Here is a 24065-nt window from a genome sequence, read left to right as displayed (position 1 = left end):
GACCGTCTTGTGAAAGGAGTAGAGGATGTGTGATAAACATGCCCCTAGATAAGAAACCACATGCTGTCAGACACAGCACAGCATGCTTTTGCAGACAGTTTCATATGTAACAGTAGTCAGTGATATTCAATTTGATCAAACTTTGGTTAGTGGTGGTTAGTGATTCTCTGAATAGAACAGAATGAAGTTGATATATTTCATTCTGATGTTCCAAGAGATACATCTTTGTCATGGTAAGATGGCTTTTTATTTATTTTTTATACAATTCTGTTTTGATAAATGTATATATTTCCTAGGTCATTCTTTTAACATTATTACTATTATTATTAGACAGTGAATATAGTGTTATCATTATCCGTCATGCCAGATAATAGTATAAGTTCTTCGCTCGATCTCAGTCATATTTTACAGTTAAGATAAATAGTTTGAAAGATGATTGATTAGAAAATGACCAGTTGAAGTACTGGTTTTATGGATTTAACCTGAGCACTGAAGATTAAGTTATTGCTAAATGTAACGACGGTACATTTACCTTGTAGTTGAAACTCGGAAGACAGTGAGAATCTAGACATACTAGACAAAGCAAGCATATGCTTGGCAAAATTAAGATGTGCAAAGTTGTTACACATTAATATAGTAAATTAGTGTGTGAATCAGGAAGTCGGCCAGTAAAATCTCACACTTTAGTGACAGCTGAAGTGCGAGAAGGTACTTGAAGGTGGCAAATGTACTTCCGTAATCTTTTCAACTATTTAAAAAACACAGAAATGCTGTTATATTTTGTCTTGGTATTGTAGCCTGTCAGAGGGGTGCATGTGTTCATCATCCAGGCAGAGAAACACCAGCAACGTTTCTACTGCTTCCTGATTCATTTAGGCCCTAGAAATACCCCCCTCTACCTTACATTCTATCTCAAGGTTATACTAACTTAAGTCATTCTTATTATCTGTAAGTAAAGTTTGAGTACCGTAAACATGAGCAGACATAAAACTGGACATAAGAGGCATAGACATTAAGATGTGCAAAATATTGTTACAAATGAATACATAGATTTATCTTGTTTGTTTGTAGCAGTCTGCCAGCAATCTGATCCGATGACAACTATAGTAATCAGTGTTTAGCCAGTTGACCTGACCCCATTGACGGCATCCTGACTGGGTCACATGGTTCCTGGCATGTGGTCACTTTCATGTTTCACTTTCGATCATATTTTACATTCTGTGACATTTCTTGTAAAATACCCTACACAAATACGATTTTTGTATAATTTTTTTATTTGTCACATGTTACTTTGACATTAATTTGAGTTTTTCTTTTATTTTCAGCATATCAAAATACCTCTTCTTCGAGCGGAACATACTCCTCCCATTCTGATGTGTTTGACTCTGACAGCAGTACAACTGTACATGACCGTAAGTGATCTCTGTATAAACTGTGTCACAGGATGCAGAGGCGGTTAGAGGGATGTTGCAAACCCTGTTTCTATTTCTTTGTATTGTTGCACATGGTTGCAGGTGCAAAAATCGTAGCCTCAAATGGTCCCATCTGAAAGTCTAACATAAAAAAGTAGAATACATTCTATGTTGTCCTATTTTCAACAGAACCATACATAACCCAACATAACGGATGCTTGTGGAGTCTCAGAATGCCGGGACTTGAGCTGAATCGGCCGGTTGTGCTCACCTCAGAGTCCATAGCTGACCTGGTGCCGCAGGTCTGCCAGGACATTGGCTGTGGTGGAGTTTATAATCTGACCCGGGCCAGTTCTCCCCCCAACAGTAGCTGCTTCACGAGCTGTTCCTACCATGATCGTCGTCTCCACAACTGCTCACAGGTTGTTAGGAGCGACTGCGTAACCGTGTCTGAAGTTTACTGCGGTAAGATCACAAAGCAGATTCACACGAGCACTAAGAAAATAAAACAAACTAAAGATAATGTTTTTTTTTAAGTCTTTGGTAAAACAAATGGTGGTTGGACAGATATTGTAAGTAGTGCCGCGTGTTCCAGGGCACCAGGCAGTGCGGTTGGAGGGCGGCGGGCACCGCTGTGCCGGGCGGGTGGAGCTGTGGAGAGCCGGCCTGTGGGGCACGGTGTGTGATGACCAGTGGGACTTGAGAGCTGGGGATGTGGTGTGTGCCCAGCTGGGCTGTGGCTACGCGCTGAGCGTGTCTGGGCAAGATGGACCAATCCCCCTGGGCACTGGGCCCATCTACCTGGACGAGGTCAACTGTACGGGGAAGGAGAGGAACTTGTGGGACTGCCCGGCCACGGGAGATCACGACTGTGGCCACAAGGAAGATGCCGGGGTTGTATGCTCCGGTAGGAAGGCTCATTAGTTTGATCGTTATTAGGGTTAGGTTATTACCCTACTCATCTAGCCTTCACAGGCCCATGGTGCTAATTAATAAAAATAATATAATAATAAAAAACGATTTATAAAAGATACCTTTATTTTTTATTCATTTATTTGTAATGTATTTTGTTATACATAGCCTGTATATTATTGAAATTGTAATAGTTTTTCTTTTTCTTTGTCTCCTACAGAGATGAAATCGGTCAGGCTGAGTGGGGGTCTGGACGGCTGCTCTGGAAAAGTGGAGATCCATCGTAACGGGACCTGGGGGTCGATTTGTCACGACTGCTGGGAGAAGCAGGAGGCAGCCATGGTGTGTTCCATGCTGGGCTGCGGTGAGCCTGTCCAGTTCATTGGATTCAAACCGCCCTTCAACACTCACAACAACGGATCAAAGTGGTACTACATATGTCATAAGGAACACCAAAACTTGTGGGACTGCCAGGAACTCGCAAATCCATTGTTCTGTGGCATGCAGGCTGCAGCACTTATCTGTAACGGTTAGTCACCAGAACTGTATTTACACAACATCGGCAACACAGCTGTGAACACAAACATCTGATGCGTTCTGTATTCCACCCTCAGGGTCACGTGGGTTCCCTGATCTGAAAACCACGACAGAAACTGGGCCAACCTCAATGACCATGATGATAACAAGTAAAAGTTGCAGCTCATTTCCAGAGAAAATTGAAACATGAAATTGAAATTCTCTTGCCTGACAGTTTGTGGTTTACTCTCATGTTCAGAGACCAGAGCCCCCAATGACTCTCTCCTGCCCCCCATGTCCCCCCTCCTGCTGGGCTGTGTGGCTCTCTCCTTCCTCCTCCTCCTCGCCCTGATCACTAACGCTCTGCTCTGCTGCCAGAACACAAGGAGAAATGGTAGGTCCCTGGTCTTACTAACTAACTAACTAACTAACTAATAGACCTCCCTCCCTCCCTCCACCTCCCCCTCCCTCCCTCCCTAATAAACTCTTACTACATGTCATGAAGTGTCTTCCACAGCTCTTGTGGTTCAGATGAGACACTCCAGCCTGCAGGCGCCAGCTGAACACTGTGAGAATGAATACCGAGACTCAGTAGACATGGTCAAGATCAACAACATTACCATGAGCAACGATGGTTAGTGAGTCTCTGTTTGCTTTTTCTACCTTCAGCATACCTGAAACCTGGGTGATTCAGGGTCACTGGACTCAAAGGTTACAGTTTGTGAGGATGTTGTCTGGAAACCTGTTCTCTATACCGGTTGAGGGCAACACATCACTATACAATAAAAGATATCCAGCCTTTTCAGAAACGGTCAAGATCTGTTTTGTTGTAGACCATGTATAGGAACCATGAAACATGATTTAGTAGTTTAATCCTTCATTTTCTGTCTGTTTTACAAAGTCCCGTCCAATCCCAGGAGCCTTTGGCACCATCAGAGTAGCATGGACAGCACATCTGTGGACACAGACTCAGAGCAGTGGGAGCCAGATCTGACCACCTTTAAGAGTAAGATGGGCTGTTCTGGTTTACAGTTAGTGTTGGCTATATGTACAGATTACCAGACTATATTTGATATATTTTAACTTAATCAAACTTGCACAGAATTTACAAGTTCTGAGCATAAATCAATTAGACCAAATATAATAGTTTCTCTGACTCTAGACTCACAACGGTACAGAACCAACATGCCAAACTCTGGGAGTACAGCTCTGTACAGTCTGTCTGAGGAAGGTGGGTGTAACAACTTCACTTAGAACACGTTCTCTCTCTCGTGTTTGTAACATGTTCTCCCTCTCGTGTTGCTACGAGACTAAGGCCCAGCTACATGCTCACCCACACCTGGTCTCGTTACAGCTGGTGGTCCCAGCTATGAGGCGTCTAGGGGCGTTGCCAGTCACCACCACAGCTTCCTGTCACCGGAGGAGAAACAAGTTCCAGGAACCCCTAGTGGTGGGCTTCTCCCTCTACACCCTCTGAACCACTAACATCACTTGGATCGTCTCTACTAATTGCCAGCGATGTTTGTTGTTTTTTGTTGCAGAAGACTCATTTGAATCCAGCACGTCCTCTGAGGAATGCTATGAAAACACAGGGCCAGAGGCGGAGCGTCTGATGACAGCAGGTGAGCCGGCTTCAGCCAGCGTGCTCAGACCAGCGTGCTCAGACCAGCGTGCTCAGACCAGCGTGCTCAGACCAGCGTGCTCAGAACAGCGTGCTCAGACCAGCGTGCTCAGACCAGCGTGCTCAGACCAGCGTGCTCAGAACAGCGTGCTCAGAACAGCGTGCTCAGAACAGCGTGCTCAGAACAGCGTGCTCAGAACAGCGTGCTCAGAACAGCATGCTCAGAACAGCCTCCAGGACCACTCACGGTAGTACTTTAATTGACTGTGTGTGTTCTGTTTCCATCAGAGGGAGGTGATCCGTGCCAGACCTCTGCAGACCCTGCAAGACCCAACGAACCACCGCACTCCAACCTCACACACTCTCATGATCAAGGTGAACTGTGTGTGTGTGTGCGTGTGTGAGTGAGCATGCGTGTGTGTACACTAGCACACATGCTCTTTGATGATCTGCTCTGCCTGACACTGCAGTGTGTGTGTGTGTAATGACCAGGGGAGGAGAGCAGTAGTGATGAGGAGGGCCCGCTGTACTCTCCTGTGAGTCCAGACACCCTCCTCTCCTCAGACAGCGACTATGACGACATCGCTACCTACACAAACCAACTTCAGTGACACTGAGCATATGGCAATTTGTAATTGAAGAACAGTGGATATGCATTCTTTGAGGGTCCAGTCTTCTGTAAATCCTGCACATTTGGTGTTTTTCCATTTGACCAGACATGCAATGGTCTGTGGTTCTTGTACTTTTTGTGAATATATATTTTTCTAAATGCTTAATGATTTATTGATGACTCCAGATAACAGTAGAACTGCTACGGCATCTCTCTACCACTAGGTGGCTCTCCAAGCGCATGTTTGGCTCAGTCAAAATGAGGCAGCATATTTTCATGAGAATAAAAATAACATAAAAATCTCTTTCATGAAACAATGCCAATGTTTCCCTAACTCTAATGATACCTGACATGTATCTATAATAGCATGGAAGTTACACCGTTACACTGTTTGAAACCTTAGAATCAGAAGTGGAGCAGAGGCCCAGTTCTGATTCTGAGCCAATATAAACCATTCCGTAAGCCAGCCTTGCACCGCCCGGCCCATTACACCTCCAGCAGCTGCAGAGGTTCAAAACAAGTTGTCTAGTTGGCTGTGAGGACTCAGTTTGAGAAAATGACATCATAACTGTTGAAATGGCATGAAGGAGGACAAGAGAGACTCAGATGTCCGCAGAACCTCGTCTTCAGACGATTCCTCGTCCACAGACCACAGCTCCTGCTCATGCTGCAGGTTCTGTGGGTCAGATCACTCACGGAATGTGGCCCTGAAAATGTAGGAACCAAATATAAAACACATCGTAATCTTACGTGGTAACTTGTAACTCTGTAAGTGTTCATCGTTTTGTAATCTTTTAAACTGATGAATTAAGAATATCTGGAACAACTTGGCACCCACAAGTTGACAAGGTTTCATCTTGGGGCATGTTTGTATCATGAAGCTGTGGACGTTCTTGATCTCGTACGGACGACAGCTGAGGTGGAACATCGGAATCTCAAGAAGCTCAGCAGCTTATAAACATCAAAGGAAACAAAAAGCAAATAGAGAAAAAGATCAGAAGATCAAGTCCACTGTTTTCACTTGACTCATTAAATCATTTACACCAAAGGATTATGTGTGTGGATCTCTAAGATGCTTACTGGAGAGGGTGAACAGACCCAGCATTAGTCTGAACTTCTGAACTCTTGTGCACGTGATGGATACAGAAATTGATAGCACCTGAATATAAACTAAAGCACAAGTACCATGACTTGTGGACATTTTCTGATCGTTTTAATGTTCCAACCAGAACAACTAGTGTGTAAACAGCAACAGATCACAAGAGCCCTTCAGCCTGGGTGAAATTCCTGTGTTCTTAGCTGACCTGGGTGGCAGTGGTAGTCGGTGCAAATCCCTAAAACTTGACTTCCTAATACTACTACTAATACTCTGTCATGCGGTTCATGGTTATTCTGTTTAAGTGGGAAATCTTTATCTTTTCACTCACGCCAAGAAAACTTATTTCAATATATTCCTAGTTCTATTCTCTAAAGTTTCATGTATGTTGTTGTGACATAACATTCAGCAACATTTTTATATGTACACTACAAGAAAATGTATACTCATGTACAAAAAAGCTTAACATTCATAAAGCATAACATTTCACCAAATTAGATAACGTGTGGACCCTCGTGGCCCCTAGACAGCTTGAGCACAAAGACAACAACAATTCAAATCATTCATCAAAACCTCTTCTATCATCTGATATCACTGATGACCCCCATAAGTCACGTGACTTCTCTTCTTTCCTCTCTTTCTAATTTGTTTTATTTACAGTGTTTCGAGTTTTCTTGGAACATTCCTTTGTTTGCAGCGCAGCGGTTCAGTGTCGTTTGGCCGTGCTTGTACCTCTGCAGCCCTGGTGATTGGAGGGACACATCAGTAAAGTTAGGTAATAGTGTTGATCACTCGTTACTCATTAGGTTGCTTTCACTGCCGCTGGTAAGCCCTACACCGGGGGCTGGCGGGCAGAGCGGGGACCATGATCTAATTCACCTTTTAAATCCAGTGGGCCTATCTGGGTTGCCATGGGTCACAGCATCCCTGTAAACGCTGTGCACTCACAGCAAGTTCCTCATTACCTCATTTCCTGTCAGCACTGTACCGGGAATGTGCATGCAAATTTAAGGATGGCTACATGAAGTTTTTGCGGTTAGACATATTGTATTGAAGGACGTTTTTTTAAACGTTGTGTTAGGCTGCCCTGTTGAGGCTCTGTGATTGACGAGCTAATGAAAAAAACAGGATCTTTAGAATCTGCCTTATTTAGCATTTTTACTACACTCATTTATTAGTCTCTACGGAGAAATAAAGTCTGACTTGAAAGTTGGTCTGGCAGTGCAACGTTCAGCTCATTACCCTCTCTCCCTGCACCTTGCTGCCATTAACAGCGTCTTCTCCAAGGCTCAGTCATCTGCCCCTTAAAATCAGGTCAGCAGCGAAATTAAGCCATCTTTTAAACTTGGTCAGTGGTGCTCGGAGATCGTAAAAATACTTTCTTCAGTGTCGATGTTCTGCTGTTAAAGCAGCGCGGCCGTTTGCGAACACAGGAGAGACGTGGGGCTGGGTCTACTGGGGCTAACGGACTGGGACTGTTCTTGCTGAAGGAAAAGTTGTAGATGTGAAGTTTACTTAATTACTCAATGCACATTATATCGTTTTCCGTAATTGAATTTTTTTAAATGAAGAGGAAAATTGTCAGTTTGGACGTTAATACATTTATGGTATTTATTTAAATTGACCACAAGCGTTGCCTCATTTCTTCAACATCTTGTGAAGTTTAGTTCTGTATTTTCCTCTCGCCAGATGGACGTGGTGGTTTATTAGTGTCGTTCACGTTGTTGAGCTTCAAACCGTCTCCTGTTCTCTGTGTGGCGATGTCAGCAACGGCATCGTCAATCTTAGGCTACTGTTCAATGAATGGCGGTTGGACCGCCATAAACTGGATTCCAAGGACACTAAATAGATTCAACAACCCCCTATACAGTTTCTTGACGCAATATAGCCTATACAACAAAGTGAAAAATAGATTCGATATTCAAAATCCTCAACAAATACAAGTCTTAACGTTGGTGAGGTAATGTAATGTGTTACTGTGAAGTAATTACGCTGCAACCATCCGAGCCCTGGAGTGATTCAGAGACGGACGTGCCAAGTGGACTGCGACTGGCTGGAGTCTAGCCTGGTCCTTGGATCGCGGCCTGCCCCAGTGAGGAAACCCCAGTCTGGAACAGGCTGCCAGGATTCTCGCGGGCTCTGCGTGGGTTTGAGTATGAGTCATCAGCTAGGTCACAGTCCCACATCTCATCATTTGTTGACTAGTCTGAGGCAGGGTCATTAGTTACAGAGTCAATTTGAGGCAGCCTCAACAAATCTTACAAGTGATGGCCTTTATGAGGCACTTTTTTCACTGAAGATAACATTCCTCCTCATGGTGAGAATGTGTAATCCCGGCCATAACTAGCTAACTCTAACCCATAACTGAGGAATTAGGAGAAATAGAGGACTATGTTGCTACTTGTGTCTCAGATGGAATGAGGTCATGTGTAGGAGTGATAGGGTGGGTTAGGGTGGTAACTGATGGTGAGTGAGCTGTACCAGCCCCATGTGGAGCTCTTTGTGTGTGTGTGTTTGCGTTTGTGCGTGCTTGTGTGTGCGTGCGTGTGTGTGTGCGTGTGTATGTGCTTGTGTGTGCGTGCGTGTGTATGTGCTTGTGTGTGCGTGCGTGTGTATGTGCTTGTGTGTGCGTGCTCCTAAGTCTGCCTCTGCCGCTGCATGGCACCAGCTTAACCTTCGGATTCCCCACATTCCACCCGAAGTCAGGCACATGTCTCACCACTGATCCCGTTAGGGTGATTGACGTTATTTGCTACCATTAGGCACTACTATGCAATTGACCTTTGACCCTCCGCAAGTGACCTGTTGAAACAGCTTTGGACCAGAGCGGCTAATCTCCATGGGAAAACCGCCCAATCTGGACATCAGACTCTAAGAGCAATCAACACGTAAAGGTGAACCAGGCCGGTCAGGATCAGAGAGGCAGGAAGACCTGATGTGTCCTCCACAGCTCAGCCCACAACACCTACATATCACTTTCATTATTTCTCATTTAATTATTTAATGTTTCATTGTTGCAGACATGATGACAGGTACTTAGTGACTCCACACCCTAAACTGTTCTCTACACTTCAGTCCACCCTGATGGAACTTGTTTGGTTTGAGACGAATGTACTCTGATGTATAAATGCTTAGTGCGAGGTCTGTTTCACCCTATGGTTCAGGTCGGTCCACAGTGACCTCTCCCATGCCTCTCAAAGTCAAGTGGCTCACAGATCAAAACATGCTTTCATCACACTCCTCTCGCCACTCTGCTTCAGCGTGGAGGAATAAACCATAAATACACAGACTGGAGCGCTGTGCTCTTCTGACAACGCTGACAACGGCGTCTGGGTTTCACTGCTGTCTGTCTGGGAGAGAAGAACCAGACCCAACTGTTCATGCAGTCAGAGTTAGCAAAACTGTAATTCTCTATTATTGTGGTTATTGCATGTGAAATATTTCCTCCTGGAGTTACCATACAATACTTTGATGGCATATGAGCGGTAATTGAAAACAGATAGTCATGAGCTCTGAGGAGTTACAGGAGCTCAAAGATGTAAAGAATGTGGGCCTTTTTATCTCATGAATAGACTGACTGAAACTGAGGCTGTTTAGATCTTTACTGGATTTAATATCAAGGTGAGAAGACATAGCTTCTACAGAACAGTGTATACACTGTGGTGATAAAAACACAAATTCACTCACTTAATGAATCAGTCACCCCTACACTGAAGACCCACATGTCTGTGCAGGAGGAGGAAGGAGAACTTTTTGGAATTTGTGTGGAAACTACATCTGGGTGCTGTAGGCTCGCAGAATTAGAAGTAAAAGTGCTGGAAATGTCTGGCCAAGTACAAAACATGACTTTTGTTTGTAGAGCTAATTAGGTGGCATGTGAATCCATTCACTCACTGTAGTTTGTTAAACTAGTAGTGGAAAGTAGTGGAAGAAATTACATTTCTGAATGTGTGTGTGTGGTGTGTGTGTGTGGTGTGTGTGTGTGTGGTGAGTGTGTGGGTGTGTGGTGTGTGTGTGTGTGGTGTGTGTGTGTGTGGTGTGTGTGTGTGTGGTGTGTGTGTGTGTGTGTGGCACAGCAGCAGGGCTTTCTCGTCTTGTCAGTGGAACCCATGTCGTGTCACAGCGCGACCCCCGGCCCTCCAGCCCTCGTTTCATTCAGTCCATCAACACTTCCTCGTCCAGCCTGTTAGTGTCACACAGCATTTCCTCCCCGGCCTCAACCAGCCCCCTCTCTCCAGAAGCACTCGGTTTTGGGTTTCCCTCGAAAGGCAAAGGGCTTCAAAGTCAATCACACCGTTTTTGATTTTTATTGACCTGAAGACTTGCTTTTCTACTTTCCCCAAATACCACTTGCCCACCGTTACTTTCATGGAATATTAATGGAAAAGAAGCGGTTTTGTTAGGAACAGAATCGGTGATGCTTGGCTGATTGCACCTGCAACTGATTTTACAAGGTGTTTAAAATGTTCAGCCCTCAGCACCTTGGACAATACTGGACTGTCTGGGCAGTGTTTGATATTCACAAATAGAGCAGGACTGCCCAGCAGACAGGACAGGGAGCAGGACTGCCCAGCAGACAGGACAGGGAGCAGGACTGCCCAGCAGACAGGACAGGGAGCAGGACTGCCCAGCAGACAGGACAGGGAGCAGGACTGCCCAGCAGACAGGACAGAGAGCAGGACTGCCCAGCAGACAGGACAGGGAGTAGGACTGCCCAGCAGACAGGACAGGGAGCAGGACTGCCCAGCAGACAGGACAGGGAGTAGGACTGCCCAGCAGACAGGACAGAGAGTAGGACTGCCCAGCAGACAGGACAGGGAGCAGGACTGCCCAGCAGACAGGACAGGGAGTAGGACTGCCCAGCAGACAGGACAGGGAGCAGGACTGCCCAGCAGACAGGACAGGGAGTAGGACTGCCCAGCAGACAGGACAGAGAGTAGGACTGCCCAGCAGACAGGACAGGGAGTAGGACTGCCCAGCAGACAGGACAGAGAGCAGGACTGCCCAGCAGACAGGACAGGGAGTAGGACTGCCCAGCAGACAGGACAGGGAGTAGGACTGCCCAGCAGACAGGACAGAGAGCAGGACTGCCCAGCAGACAGGACAGGGAGCAGGACTGCCCAGCAGACAGGACAGGGAGCAGGACTGCCCAGCAGACAGGACAGGGAGCAGGACTGCCCAGCAGACAGGACAGGGAGCAGGACTGCCCAGCAGACAGGACAGGGAGCAGGACTGCCCAGCAGACAGGACAGGGAGCAGGACTACCCAGCAGACAGGACAGAGAGCAGGACTGCCCAGCAGACAGGACAGGGAGCAGGACTGCCCAGCAGACAGGACAGGGAGTAGGACTGCCCAGCAGACAGGACAGGGAGCAGGACTGCCCAGCAGACAGGACAGAGAGCAGGACTGCCCAGCAGACAGGACAGGGAGCAGGACTGCCCAGCAGACAGGACAGGGAGTAGGACTGCCCAGCAGACAGGACAGAGCAGGACTGCCCAGCAGACAGGACAGGGAGCAGGACTGCCCAGCAGACAGGACAGAGAGCAGGACTGCCCAGCAGACAGGACAGAGAGCAGGACTGCCCAGCAGACAGGACAGGGAGCAGGACTGCCCAGCAGACAGGACAGAGCAGGACTGCCCAGCAGACAGGACAGGGAGCAGGACTGCCCAGCAGACAGGACAGAGCAGGACTGCCCAGCAGACAGGACAGAGCAGGACTGCCCAGCAGACAGGACAGGGAGCAGGACTGCCCAGCAGACAGGACAGGGAGCAGGACTGCCCAGCAGACAGGACAGGGAGCAGGACTGCCCAGCAGACAGGACAGGGAGCAGGACTGCCCAGCAGACAGGACAGGGGTCTGTTGAACCGACAGAAGAACCTTGAAAACACACAGCTAGGCCTCAACTAACTAATAGTGCTTCAAATGTGTTGAAAGGAAGAAATGCCTCCACTGCCAGGTTGTCTCGCTCCTTGTCATTGAGGACCAAAGGGAATGAAAGAAAACAGACAATCTGCAGGTAATCAACTGGCCAATGAATGACTGTGATCTTTTAGGTGAAATATACTCACTAATGGTTCGCCTTGTGTCCTGTGTCATTTCCTTTTGATGTGAGAAGGAAGTGATGATCTGTGATCTGGCCGTGTAGTAAAGAGCCCTCAGCAGGCAGTTTTAATTACCGGGAAACTGATTCACTGTGGAACCCTGCTCATCTGGTTCACATTTCCAATGCAGACTGACTGTAAAACAACACGAGCAGCGCTGTCACTGAGACCTGAGCACTCATGTACAAAACAAGTCCAGACCCTGATTGTGATTCAGCCTGCATGTGAACGAGGAGAAACCCTGCATCTACTTAACTGTCTTTCTTCAAGTACCGTACTACTTCACCTAAAACTAATGTCAAGTGTATTTACTATATCTACCCAATCAGAACCAGGTGTTTCATACGAGAACGTTCATAATTGAAAGCTGTTCAGATGTCCTGTGTGTGCTTGTGTACACGGATGTTCTTGTTGCTGTCTCACGGTAACTGCTGCCCTCCCAGGCCTGTCTGCTGCCCTCCCAGGCCTGTCTGCTGCCCTCCCAGGCCTGTCTGCTGCCCTCCCAGGCCTGTCTGCTGCCCTCCCAGGCCTGTCTGCTGCCCTCCCAGGTCTGTCTGCTGCCCTCCCAGGCCTGTCTGCTGCCCTCCCAGGCCTGTCTGCTGCCCTCCCAGGCCTGTCTGCTGCCCTCCCAGGTCTGTCTGCTGCCCTCCCAGGCCTGTCTGCTGCCCTCCCAGGCCTGTCTGCTGCCCTCCCAGGTCTGTCTGTTGCCCTCCCAGGCCTGTCTGTGTGGAGTTTGAATGTTCGTCCTGTGCTCACATGGGTTTCCTCCACAAAGAACCTTGTTATAAAACCATGCAGCCCACATGGCCTGCCTGTCTCCGACCAGGCCTCCCGTCCTCTCAGTGTGGCTGATCTCCCTGTCTCCGACCAGGCCTCCCGTCCTCTCAGTGTGGCTGATCTCCCTGTCTCCGACCAGGCCTCCCGTCCTCTCAGTGTGGCTGATCTCCCTGTCTCCGACCAGGCCTCCCATCCTCTCAGTGTGGCTGATCTCCCTGTCTCCGACCAGGCCTCCCGTCCTCTCAGTGTGGCTGATCTCCCTGTCTCCGACCAGGCCTCCCATCCTCTCAGTGTGGCTGATCTCCCTGTCTCCGACCAGGCCTCCCGTCCTCTCAGTGTGGCTGATCTCCCTGTCTCCGACCAGGCCTCCCGTCCTCTCAGTGTGGCTGATCTCCCTGTCTCCGACCAGGCCTCCCGTCCTCTCAGTGTGGCTGATCTCCCTGTCTCCGACCAGGCCTCCCGTCCTCTCAGTGTGGCTGATCTCTGCTGCTGGCTGTGCTTGGAGGAAGCATAGCAGGATGGGAAGACAGCAGAGAGGGAAGTTGCAAATAAACAACTTTAATATAAAACCAACAGACTGATGCTCAGTCAAACTGCTGACTTAGTGTGTCCTCTGTCCCCTGGTCAGGGTTAGTGTGTCCTCTGTCCCCTATCAGGGTTAGTGTGTCCTCTGTCCCCTGGTCACGGTTAGTGTGTCCTCTGTCCCCTATCAGGGTTAGTGTGTCCTCTGTCCCCTGGTCAGGGTTAGTGTGTCCTCTGTCCCCTGGTCAGGGTTAGTGTGTCCTCTGTCCCCTATCAGGGTTAGTGTGTCCTCTGTCCCCTATCAGGGTTAGTGTGTCCTCTGTCCCCTGGTCACGGTTAGTGTGTCCTCTGTCCCCTATCAGGGTTAGTGTGTCCTCTGTCCCCTATCAGGGTTAGTGTGTCCTCTGTCCCCTGGTCAGGGTTAGTGTGTCCTCTGTCCCCTATCAGGGTTAGTGTGTCCTCTGTCCCCTGGTCAGGGTTAGTGTGTCCTCTGTCCCCTATCAGGGTTAGTGTGTCCTCTGTCCCCTGGTCACGGTTAGTGTGTCCTCTGTCCCCTGGTCACGGTTAGTGTGTCCTCTGTCCCCTATCAGGGTTAGTGTGTCCTCTGTCCCCTGGTCAGGGTTAGTGTGTCCTCTGTCCCCTATCAGGGTTAGTGTGTCCTCTGTCCCCTATCAGGGTTAGTGTGTCCTCTGTCCCCTGGTCAGGGTTAGGGTGTCCTCTGTCCCCTGGTCAGGGTTAGTGTGTCCTCTGTCCCCTGGTCAGGGTTAGTGTGTCCTCTGTCCCCTATCAGGGTTAGTGTGTCCTCTGTCCCCTGGTCAGGGTTAGGGTTAGCACAGCCCAGCTCCACCAGATGCCCCTTTAGACACCACACATTCCAGCCTTTTGTTCTCTGATTGGCTGCTCAGAGCAGCTGCTTAAAGCCACCGCCCCTTTTTATATTGTACCTTATTGTAAAGGGTTAGGGTTGTCCCAGGCACGGGAGTTCTGCAAGCCTCATGCATTCCTGCCCAGTCCTCTTCCCTCTCCCACTGCAGCTCCTTTCTGAAGGGATGTGTGTCTTGTTGAATGCACACAGGCCACAGAGACAATGGGACACTTGACCTCTGACCTTAGGGGAAAAGACATGCTTAATCTGATGTTAGGATCCTCTCCCGCCATTGTGTGGAGGGCCACGGCCTGAATGTGGCTCTAGACACCGGGTCAGTCTCTACATCTGCCAACTAATTTGTTTGTCCCACTGCCCCCCTTCAGCCAGACACACACGGCCAGCCCACCCAGGGGCTACGCAGATCTGCTCCGGACCCAACCTAACCCTAACCCCAGCCTTCTGACCCTCCTCTCACCTCCCAAACTGTCACTCAACACGTCCGTGTTCGGATGCAACACAGTGTCATAAAACTGGGGATGAAAAGTCTACCAGTCAGGTCAACGAATCAAAATCACCGTTGTGAAGAGCGACGTATACTGTGATTACTATGTGGTTCTGCTGCAGCCCTGTGGAATGTACTGATTATTTGACCTCTGCATAGGATGTAGGAGTACTGGTTTAATGAAGAAGACAGGTAAGACAGGTGCTGATGCTAATTTGTAAACAGGTTTGTTTGGTGTCAAGTCTTAAGTGGACTATAAACAAGCTATGGTATTGACAGCTCTTTACCAGAAACTTCTAAACAAATCAACACAAACAATACAAACGTTTAAGACTAAATGAGACACAAATGCTCTGCATAGACAAAATGTTAGGAAAATACATTAAAAATGATACTTTAATTTACCTATTATACTTTTTTTACAGGTAAAAGAAATGACTTTATTTTTCATTTGATTAAATATTTGGTGTTGAGTTTCACAAAAGTGTAAATCATCTTATATCTGGGTATCTAAAAAATCTCAGAAAAAAACAACATTACACATAAAAGGCTAAATGTAAGATTAAAACACAAGTTACACAAAACTGTAGTTATAATGGGGTCGTCAATAACAGAGAACATGTGTGTAGTCATTAATTATCATCACAAAAAGCAAATCTTGAAACGAGATTGTATTGGCATGGGGACCTCAGCCAACCACTCAAACTAGAGAAATATAATAACTTAGCTATAGAACATAAATTATAATTTCCATATCCATTATTTACATCAGAGCATGGTAGGAGACTTGTTCATCACTCCCTCCAGTCCTCACCTCACCACACAGCCAGTACACCTGCAACCCTTCGGTGTGTTTGGTGGAAGTGCAGTTGAATCACACCCAACAAAGCGTCAGGTTCTTTAAGACATGGACAGTCCAGAGGCTGTGACAAAGTGCCAAAAAAAGCTGTGTTCATTTCACTTGATGGAGCCAATGATCGTTTTTCGGTCATTTGGTGGTTCCTAAACACGTACTAAAACGTGTGAAGTTTAAGAGGAAGGTCATTAACACGACAAAGCTCGGAGACCCTGGATATCATATCAACCACTCCATCTCACGTCCCAGAGACCATACATTTACAGGCTTCGTCATTAACCTTTCCACCAAACAGGATCTGATCTCCCACTCACTGAAAACACATGGTCCTTCTTACCTACAGCCACAGGACTCGACCACCATGTCTTCGTACTGCTGATACACCACATTGTTTCCTGCGTCTATGTACAGGATGCTGATGGGGGTGAGTTTGGACGGGGCACAGCAGCTGGGGGGCATGTTGCTGGGGTTCATGGAGTTCATGAGTGTCTGGATGATGGCGTGGTTGGTGGGCTCCAGGTGGGACCTGAGAGGGAAGTCACACACACCCTCGCAGTGGTACGCCTCGTAATCCAGAGGTGCGATGATCCAGTCATCCCAGCCCAGCTCTCTGAAGTTCACGTGAAGAGGCTTCTTGCTGCATCTGGACTTCCTACTGTGCCTCTTGCCGTGCCGGCTGTGCCTCTTGCCGTGCCGGCTGTTCTTGGACGTGACGGTGCGCCGTGTCCTGGAGGCCTTGGACAGACGACCGCTCTCCTGTGCCGTCTGGCTCCATGAAGACGTCCTCTCTCTTCTTTCACTGAACAGAGTCTGTCTCTTTCTGGACCTGGTGAAGACCACGAGGATGGCTTTCTTCTGCTGCGGGCGTCCACTCCTGTGGAAGCCCAGACTGTTCAGATCCAGCTCCTTCTCAGGGTTGTCCAACATGGCCTTGAGCTCCAGACAGAACTGCTTCCCCTCAGTCCTGCGCTGCCAGTCCTTGAATATCTCCCACACATCCAAAACTTCCCACCTGGGCCTCTGGGAATCTTGAAGATCCAGTGTTTGGGAGTCCAGCAGCTGCTGAGTGTGACAGGAGAGGAGCTGGATGTCCACTGGTCCTGTTTCCGATATCCTGAAATTTCCAGACACTTTGGTGTATATCCTCAGCTCTGCCCCCAGAACTTCAGCGTTGTCTGAGAGACTTGAGACGTCAAACAGATACTGCTGTCTTCGCACAGGGGAACGTGGGAGGCCATCTGTGAAAAGCATTCAATCATGACTCACATTCATTCTGTGGGAATATTCTCAAGGATAGACGACTTTGTCAATGGAATCTCATGACTGTTTACCATGATCAGTTTATGTCTAGGGGTCAACCAAGGTTCAAAACACTGATCGGTGTGATCATCTCAAACTGAGAACTGATCAAACTCACCATTGGCAGGTATTGCTTGCTCTCTCTCTTACCCTGTCTCTAAATTAGACATTGTTGGATTTTACGTACCTTGTCCGATGTCCACAAAACTTGCTATGGTGTTGGCAGCTTTTGATGACCTAAAGAAACTCGCATTGAGACCCAATTTTTCTGCTGTAGAAAAAGTCTTATAAATGGAGAGCATATAATCGTGCGGTTCAATTGAGTCTTCAGAATTACTTTTGTAATGTCTCTCGCTCGATGATGACGTATAGAAGTCTTTAAAATAAGTTGACGCCTCGTGCCCATCAAACAACTTAGTTACCTTAGCGCTCTTGGGAACGGACGGTAGATAAATGGCAAATGTTCGAAAACAAGGTAATTCCCACGCACATGCAAGAGCTGCATATAGTGTAGTTATTCTGTAAAAGTCCATTCTGTCCGCCGATGAAAAGTTCGTAGGATATTGAATGATTCGTGTGGCGGTGGGACCACGGACCGGACGACGCAGGACATCCACATGCAACAAGTGCCTTCTCAACGTCTGCGGAGGACCGTGCACTGTACTGACATCACTGAACAAAATCGGTCCCGTAGGCGCACGAGAGCACGCCCACCTGCCGGCTAGCAGACTTCCTATAGGGTCCAGTTTCGTTTATTTCTACAAGGTACAAACTATTGCCACCAATAAGGTACTACATAGTTAGGTAGGCCGCTGTTTAAAATGTATTTTAGCCATTGCTTGTCCCCTAAAAAGACTAAAATCTAAACTTTAGGCCTATCATTCACCAGCAACAGCCTACCTGATCAATACAGTCAGACTGCGAGGCTCATGACACCCTACGCCGAACAGAGCCTATACGGCCCTCTAGTGGAGAAAAGATGAGCTGCATTCGAACGAGAGCGTCGTTAACAGCATCATGTTGTCATGTCCGGCTTTCAGCACCATGGACAGTAGCTTGCAAGCGCTGCCCAAAGAATTTACCATCCAAACATAATTTCATTGATTAATCTGACCAGGGGCGATTCTAGGATCAGAACTTCTGGGGGGCTCAGCCCCCAATGAGAATGTGACCTGTGTTCTTAATCTGCGCCATGAAATTAACTAACTAGGCTACTTCTTCTCCTTTGGTTTTACTGGCAGACTACCAACATTAAAGGTGTATGGCGACACTGGATATTAAACCTGTTCAAAGCCCTTTGAACCTGTAATTGTTTGTCATCTTCCACTAACAGCATGTTTGCAAACTCTTACGTTATAGCACAAAAACCTATTTAAGATCATAATAATATAAGATTTGTATTTATTATTATTATTTTTAGAGGTGCTGAGATGAAATTTAGGGGTGCACCCCTCAAGCACCCCTAAATTTAGTCTAAAATCGGCAATGAAACTGCGGTTTACATATTTCGAATATGGTTTATTGAAAAGATGGTTTTGATCATTAAAAGAAGGAACTCCCCTAAACATTAGCCGATAACATACGTGAAAAATATATTATATAACATAACTCCCATTTATTCTTACATCACTTTTATAGGCTATAACAATAACAGAAACACAATTTTAGAGAATGAAACTCAGTAAAGTGGCAGGGCCATCAGTAGGTATACCAGAATCTTGTCTGCATAAATACAGTGCTTCATTGACATATTCATATTTTGTGCAAAAGACCCTCATAGATCTGAGTTGAAAAAATTGTATTATCCCAGAAACAGGAGGCTGGATGCAGAGATGATGCTGACCAGGAAGATGGTGGCTGAGCTAGAGAGAGTAGTGCTGGAACCAAAGATGGTGTCATCTATTGTGGTGGATTCTGTGTTCATGGTGGAGTTGTTGCTTGTGGGATTGGTGATGCTCGGACTGGCAGATGAGGAGGTAGTACCAGAGGTGGAGGTGAGACCAGGGTTGGTAGTGAGACCAGGGGTGGTGGTGAGACCAGGGGTGGTAGTGAGACCAGGGGTGGTAGTGAGACCAGGGGTGGTAGTGAGACCAGGGGTGGTGGTGAGACCAGGGGTGGTAGTGAGACCAGGGGTGGTAGTGAGACCAGGGGTGGTGGTGAGACCAGGGGTGGTGGTGAGACCAGGGGTGGTGGTGAGACCAGGGGTGGTGGTGATACCAGGGTTGGAGGGAGTTTCGGTGTTGTTGGTGAGGGGCATGGCGGTGGTCGGTGCTTCCTTGATTGAGAAAGACCCCAGAGACCGAGTATTCCACTCCATCAGTGTAAACCACATTGTCAAGTTCTCTCCTGCGGAAAACAATCATACAATGATTATATACAATTCATAGGATTTTTACAGAATAGGCTTGTTGATCATGATACCACTGTGAAACGTGACAGAAGAGCCAATGTATAGTTTGGAGCCTTCAAAATCAAATAAGTTATCTGAAAACAATTAATAGACCAATGCACAGAATCAATTTCCTGATGGAGAATATGGTGTTTTCAAATATACATAATTACTAGCCCTGGGAGACCCATGATCAGCTTCAACATGAGGCTCTACCCGGTTAGCCGGCAGGGAGACCCATGATCAGCTTCAACATGAGGAGACGGTGGTTCCCAGAGGAGCAGAGACGTACCCGTGGTCATGATGGCTAGTTTGGTGTAGTTGGCCCAGCAGCCACTGAAGCGCACGCTCGTGTCGCCCACCAGGCCAGGCACAGTGTTGCCACTGGAGTCCTGGAGCGTTGCTACAGCTGAGAGGGATGCCAAGCCCACTGACACACAGTCGCCCTGAGGAGAGAAGAGGAGGGAGGAGGAGGAGAGAAGAGGAGGAGAGAAGAGGAGGAGAGGAGAGGAGGGAAGAGGAGGAGAAGAGAGGAGGGAGGACAGAAGAGGAGGAGAGGAGGGAGGAGGAGGGAGGAGAGGAGAGGAGAGGAGGGAGGAGGAGGAGAGATGAGGATAGTTTTATTGTTTGGATGTTATATTTAGCAGGGCTACATGCTTCAACGCCCAGGTGTGTATGTTTCAGAGGAGGTGTGTTTCAGAGGAGGTGTGTTTCAGAGGAGGTGTGTTTCAGAGGAGGTGTGTTTCAGATGAGGTGTGTTTCAGAGGAGGTGTGTTTCAGATGAGGTGTGTTTCAGATGAGGTGTGTTTCAGATGCTAAAGACAATAATAGCCTGGTCCTCACCTGGCTGTCCAAGGCCAGCAAGTTAGGCTGAGTCAGCAGGGGGCCCAGGTAAGGGCCCGACTCTGGGGACACCACCAGCACCAGCTTGATCACGGCCAACACGAAGATCTCCTGAGGCTCCACCCTCGTCACCTCTACAGATGCCGCCTGTGGACACATCATGCTGTGTGTTCATCCAGAGCGACATGCACGGGGTTTATAACCTGCCACCTCTTGATTTGCAGTCAAATACTCTAACCACTGAGCTATAACTCATCTGCCATTCATGGTAAATGTTCTGGGTTATGGTTTTGTTAGTAGAACCTGAGAGTTCATGAGAAAGGTCAGCCCTCATCACAGAGAACGCTACAAAGCCTAAAGAAACGAGGTGAGACTGTGAGGTGATTGTGTTGGTCTGGATGAGACTGTGAGGTGATTGTGTTGGTCTGGATGAGACTGTGAGGTGATTGTGTTGGTCTGGATGAGACTGTGAGGTGATTGTGTTGGTCTGGATGAGACTGTGAGGTGATTGTATTTGTCCCCTCTCACCTGACTCCAGGTAGAGTCGGAGGCCGAGGGGGGAGGAGGGACCACACCGAATTGAGATATGTTGAAGCCAATAGCCATACTGAGGTTCCCAATGATGGCACTCATGCTCAGGTCTCTGACGATGTTCTTCAGCGTATAGAATGACTCCGCCTCTGAAACACACAGAGAGAGAAAGGGAGAGGAGAGAGAGACGTTTTTTGGGCCCTTGATTGCAAAAAATAACCTCAAGTGGTGTAACTGAGATGAATGTACAGTGTTTGTCAGTTATACTCCTAACACCAATCCCCAATGCTGTACTGCAGCAATACCAGTATTACTGTAACACTGGACAGAAAATGTTTTACAGTATCATTGTAGTATCAACACTCTAGTGTTAATCATAATCTCCTTAACATCAATCCACTGATTCTCTGTCTGTCTGTGTGTGTGATAGTGTCTCCATCCAGCTACCGTTGGCACTGGTGGTGTTGGTGGTGTCCTGGACCACGGGAGACCTGATCTCCAGCTGTACAGTCAGACCCGTGTCCCTCCTCATGCGCCGGCTGCGCACGTCCTCACGCACGATCTTGGTGACGCGGATCATGCTTGAGGGAACCTTGAGGAACAGGGCCAGGTTCCGGATCAGGGCGTCCCCGAAGAACTGCTCCAGAGTCATTGCGGGCAGCTGGAAGGAGATCAGGATGAGAGGAGATGTTCGAATCTCCAAAGGCACAGAGCCTTTCAGCAGCAGCTGCAGCATGTTGTACTTGTCGTCGAAGTAGTTGGAGCCGGCGGTGGAGACGTTCAGGTCTGGAACAAACTGACCTGAACGGAGGGAGGGTGTGTTTTAAATGTAGTCTACGTGTCAGGTGATGTGTCAGGTGGCGTGTTGTGTCGTGTGATTGGTGTTTGTCCTGGCAAGGTCACCGTACCTGGGAAGACGGGGCTCTGAAGGGTGTAGTCGGTCCTAGCCGCGTTCCAGAGGGCGTTGTTTGGAGGAACCAAGGAGTTATTTACATACACATCCAGGCGTTGAAGGTTTGAGTAAAACACACACACTCTGACAGACTGGAAAACAGGAAGAAAAGGGACCAGAAATTAGAAATATTGATGAAAACAAACACAATACATGTTAATAATGTAATTCAACTTATCAGAAGTAAAACTGAATAACATAAGTAAAGTATGTTAGTAATATTGCTCCTCAGTGATGTAAAGTCATGTTACGTAAGAGGCAACAAGAGCAGATGAAAGATGCCCTCGACAAGGGTCAGGGCATGACCTCTGACCTCTGAAGGGTCGGCATTGAGCAGCATGAATCTGAGCTTCTGAGGGGTGACGCTACTGAAGAAGACATCGTAGCCCTTCCCTGTGGCCACCAGGCTGTGGAACAGAGACAGTCTCTTCTGGCAGGTGTACCCGGAGCACCAGCCGTGGTCCTGGGGGCCTGCAGGACACGGGGGGGGGTTCATGCTTTTGCCGTTTGTTATGATGAAACACCCCCCGGCCCCTAAAAAAATTACCTTGTTTTTTCCACCCTATTGTTATCTCACACATTATTATTTCCCACCCTCAGTTGCAAGGTTCCGTTGCACAGTTTATGAAGAAGTTACGGATATTTTGGTTTGAATCCTTTCAAACTCAAGCAAAAACTGCTAGGGTTAGGGCTAGGTTCACCAAACGTATCTACCCTGCCTTTTAAGGCAGTTCATGTTAATGTTCAGAAGCACTTTTTGACATATTTGCAGAAATAGACTTCACATCCTGATAGCAACCAATAAATGTAAAGGATTGACAGTAACGTGAAATCAATCTGATATCTGTGGGTGTCACAGGACTGTAGTGTCTGGCATCATGTGTGGGACTGGAACTGATGTTACCGTTCAGCAGGTCCACGTAGGAGCCTCCCAGCACAGCCACAGGGGACAAGCGTCTGGTCTCTGTGTCAGGGTCCAGACTCTCAATCACCATCAGCTTGTAGTTGAGCCCGAAGCACTTGTAGCTCTGCCAGGAGTTCACGTACGTGCAGCTGGAGTCTCTGATCACCCCTGGGGAGAGAAACACGGCACTCAGAGGGAAGGTACAGCTCAGTGGTTAGAGGATCTGACTTCTGATGAAGAGATTGCAGGTTCACATCCCACTCCTGCATGTTGTTTTGAATAACTAAGTGATTTGGCAGACGATTGTATTATTATTACTAAGCCTCAGCATAAAACTCATCATTGTGGCCCACTGTGCCAAGTGGCCCTCTGGCCCACTGTGCCATGTGGCCCTCTGGCCCACTGTGCCATGTGGCCCTCTGGCCCACTGTGCCAAGTGGCCCTCTGGCCCACTGTGCCAAGTGGCCCTCTGGCCCACTGTGCCATGTGGCCCTCTGGCCCACTGTGCCATGTGGCCCTCTGGCCCACTGTGCCAAGTGGCCCTCTGGCCCACTGTGCCATGTGGCCCTCTGGCCCACTGTGCCAAGTGGCCCTCTGGCCCACTGTGCCATGTGGCCCTCTGGCCCACTGTGCCATGTGGCCCTCTGGCCCACTGTGCCATGTGGCCCTCTGGCCCACTGTGCCAAGTGGCCCTCTGGCCCACTGTGCCAAGTGGCCCTCTGGCCCACTGTGCCAAGTGGCCCTCTGGCCCACTGTGCCAAGCTTCTACAAGCTGTCACCTGTCAGAACTGCGAACTCAGGCTTATGCAATACGAAAGACTACACACAGTATAAATGTCATCCATGCATTATTCTTGCTAGGAGCGATGGTGTTCATAGTGTCTCCATGAAGACATTGTGAGGGTTTACGTTACCCTTGTTAGGAGCGATGCTGTCCACGGGGATCTTGCTGCCGTTGGGATAGGTGAGCATGACCTTAGGGATTCGGTAGTCTCCCAGGCCTCTCCTGGCGTCAACGTTCCAGCCGTACTCAGACTGTGGCACCACAGAGCCCACGGCGCCCAGGAAGCTGCCGTCCTCGTCCCTGAGGGTGGCCTTCTTCATGGCGTCACAGTCCATGTCCACACAGTCTGACGGGTTGATCTTGCTGAGGTGGGGGAGACAAACGCACCGCGAAATAAACGCAAGCTCGACTCGAATGTCTCTGGGCGTGGAAACATGCAAGAGCTGACTGTTTTTGTTTGTCAGAGTGATTTGATACAAAAATTAGACATGCAAAGATGATCTACTAGTTCTTAGTGTAAATGAAGGGTGTAGTTATTTGTGTTTGAGACTTGTGTTTGGTGTGTGCCA

At 48.1% G+C, this 24065-nt stretch overlaps 3 protein-coding genes across 5 annotated transcripts in view; 1 reads left to right on the top strand and 2 right to left on the bottom strand.

Annotated features, from left to right (window-relative positions):
- Positions 1-81: 81 nt before the first annotated feature.
- Positions 82-5232, top strand: LOC136962183 (T-cell differentiation antigen CD6-like). Of its 3 annotated transcripts, none has more exons than XM_067255870.1 (14): positions 82-233; positions 1326-1412; positions 1602-1877; positions 2008-2319; positions 2545-2853; positions 2939-3010; positions 3100-3234; positions 3358-3474; positions 3742-3846; positions 4003-4071; positions 4195-4290; positions 4382-4462; positions 4750-4836; positions 4954-5232. In XM_067255870.1, the coding sequence occupies exons 1-14, from the start codon at positions 182-184 to the stop codon at positions 5070-5072; spliced, it is 1917 nt and encodes a 638-aa protein (XP_067111971.1). In that variant the 5' UTR covers positions 82-181; the 3' UTR covers positions 5073-5232. The 3 variants fall into 3 exon arrangements, with proteins under 3 accessions (XP_067111971.1, XP_067111970.1, XP_067111972.1); XM_067255869.1 differs by having other exon boundaries at positions 3346-3474; XM_067255871.1 differs by having other exon boundaries at positions 107-233; positions 1072-1412; positions 3346-3474.
- Positions 5233-16127: 10895 nt separating this feature from the next.
- Positions 16128-17626, bottom strand: gdf6b (growth differentiation factor 6b). The gene is made up of 2 exons (XM_067256094.1): positions 17281-17626; positions 16128-17032 (listed from the first exon to the last, which is right to left on the bottom strand). The coding sequence occupies exons 1-2, from the start codon at positions 17624-17626 to the stop codon at positions 16128-16130; spliced, it is 1251 nt and encodes a 416-aa protein (XP_067112195.1).
- Positions 17627-18596: 970 nt separating this feature from the next.
- Positions 18597-24065, bottom strand: part of pkhd1l1.1 (PKHD1 like 1, tandem duplicate 1) — a 33047-nt gene continuing 27578 nt past the window's right edge. Inside the window, exons 68-76 of the mRNA XM_067255418.1 lie at positions 23627-23859; positions 22713-22880; positions 22122-22279; positions 21765-21900; positions 21304-21657; positions 20854-21005; positions 20326-20472; positions 19775-19928; positions 18597-19439 (exon numbers count right to left, since the gene is read on the bottom strand). Coding sequence (XP_067111519.1) covers positions 18895-19439; positions 19775-19928; positions 20326-20472; positions 20854-21005; positions 21304-21657; positions 21765-21900; positions 22122-22279; positions 22713-22880; positions 23627-23859 — 2047 coding nt within the window. The 3' untranslated portion in view covers positions 18597-18894. The remainder of the gene's footprint in view (positions 19440-19774; positions 19929-20325; positions 20473-20853; positions 21006-21303; positions 21658-21764; positions 21901-22121; positions 22280-22712; positions 22881-23626; positions 23860-24065) is intronic.

This window comes from Osmerus mordax, chromosome 18 (assembly GCF_038355195.1).
Source record: "Osmerus mordax isolate fOsmMor3 chromosome 18, fOsmMor3.pri, whole genome shotgun sequence".
Taxonomy (NCBI): Eukaryota; Metazoa; Chordata; class Actinopteri; order Osmeriformes; family Osmeridae; genus Osmerus; species Osmerus mordax.
This window is presented reverse-complemented; position numbering and strand designations above follow the sequence as displayed.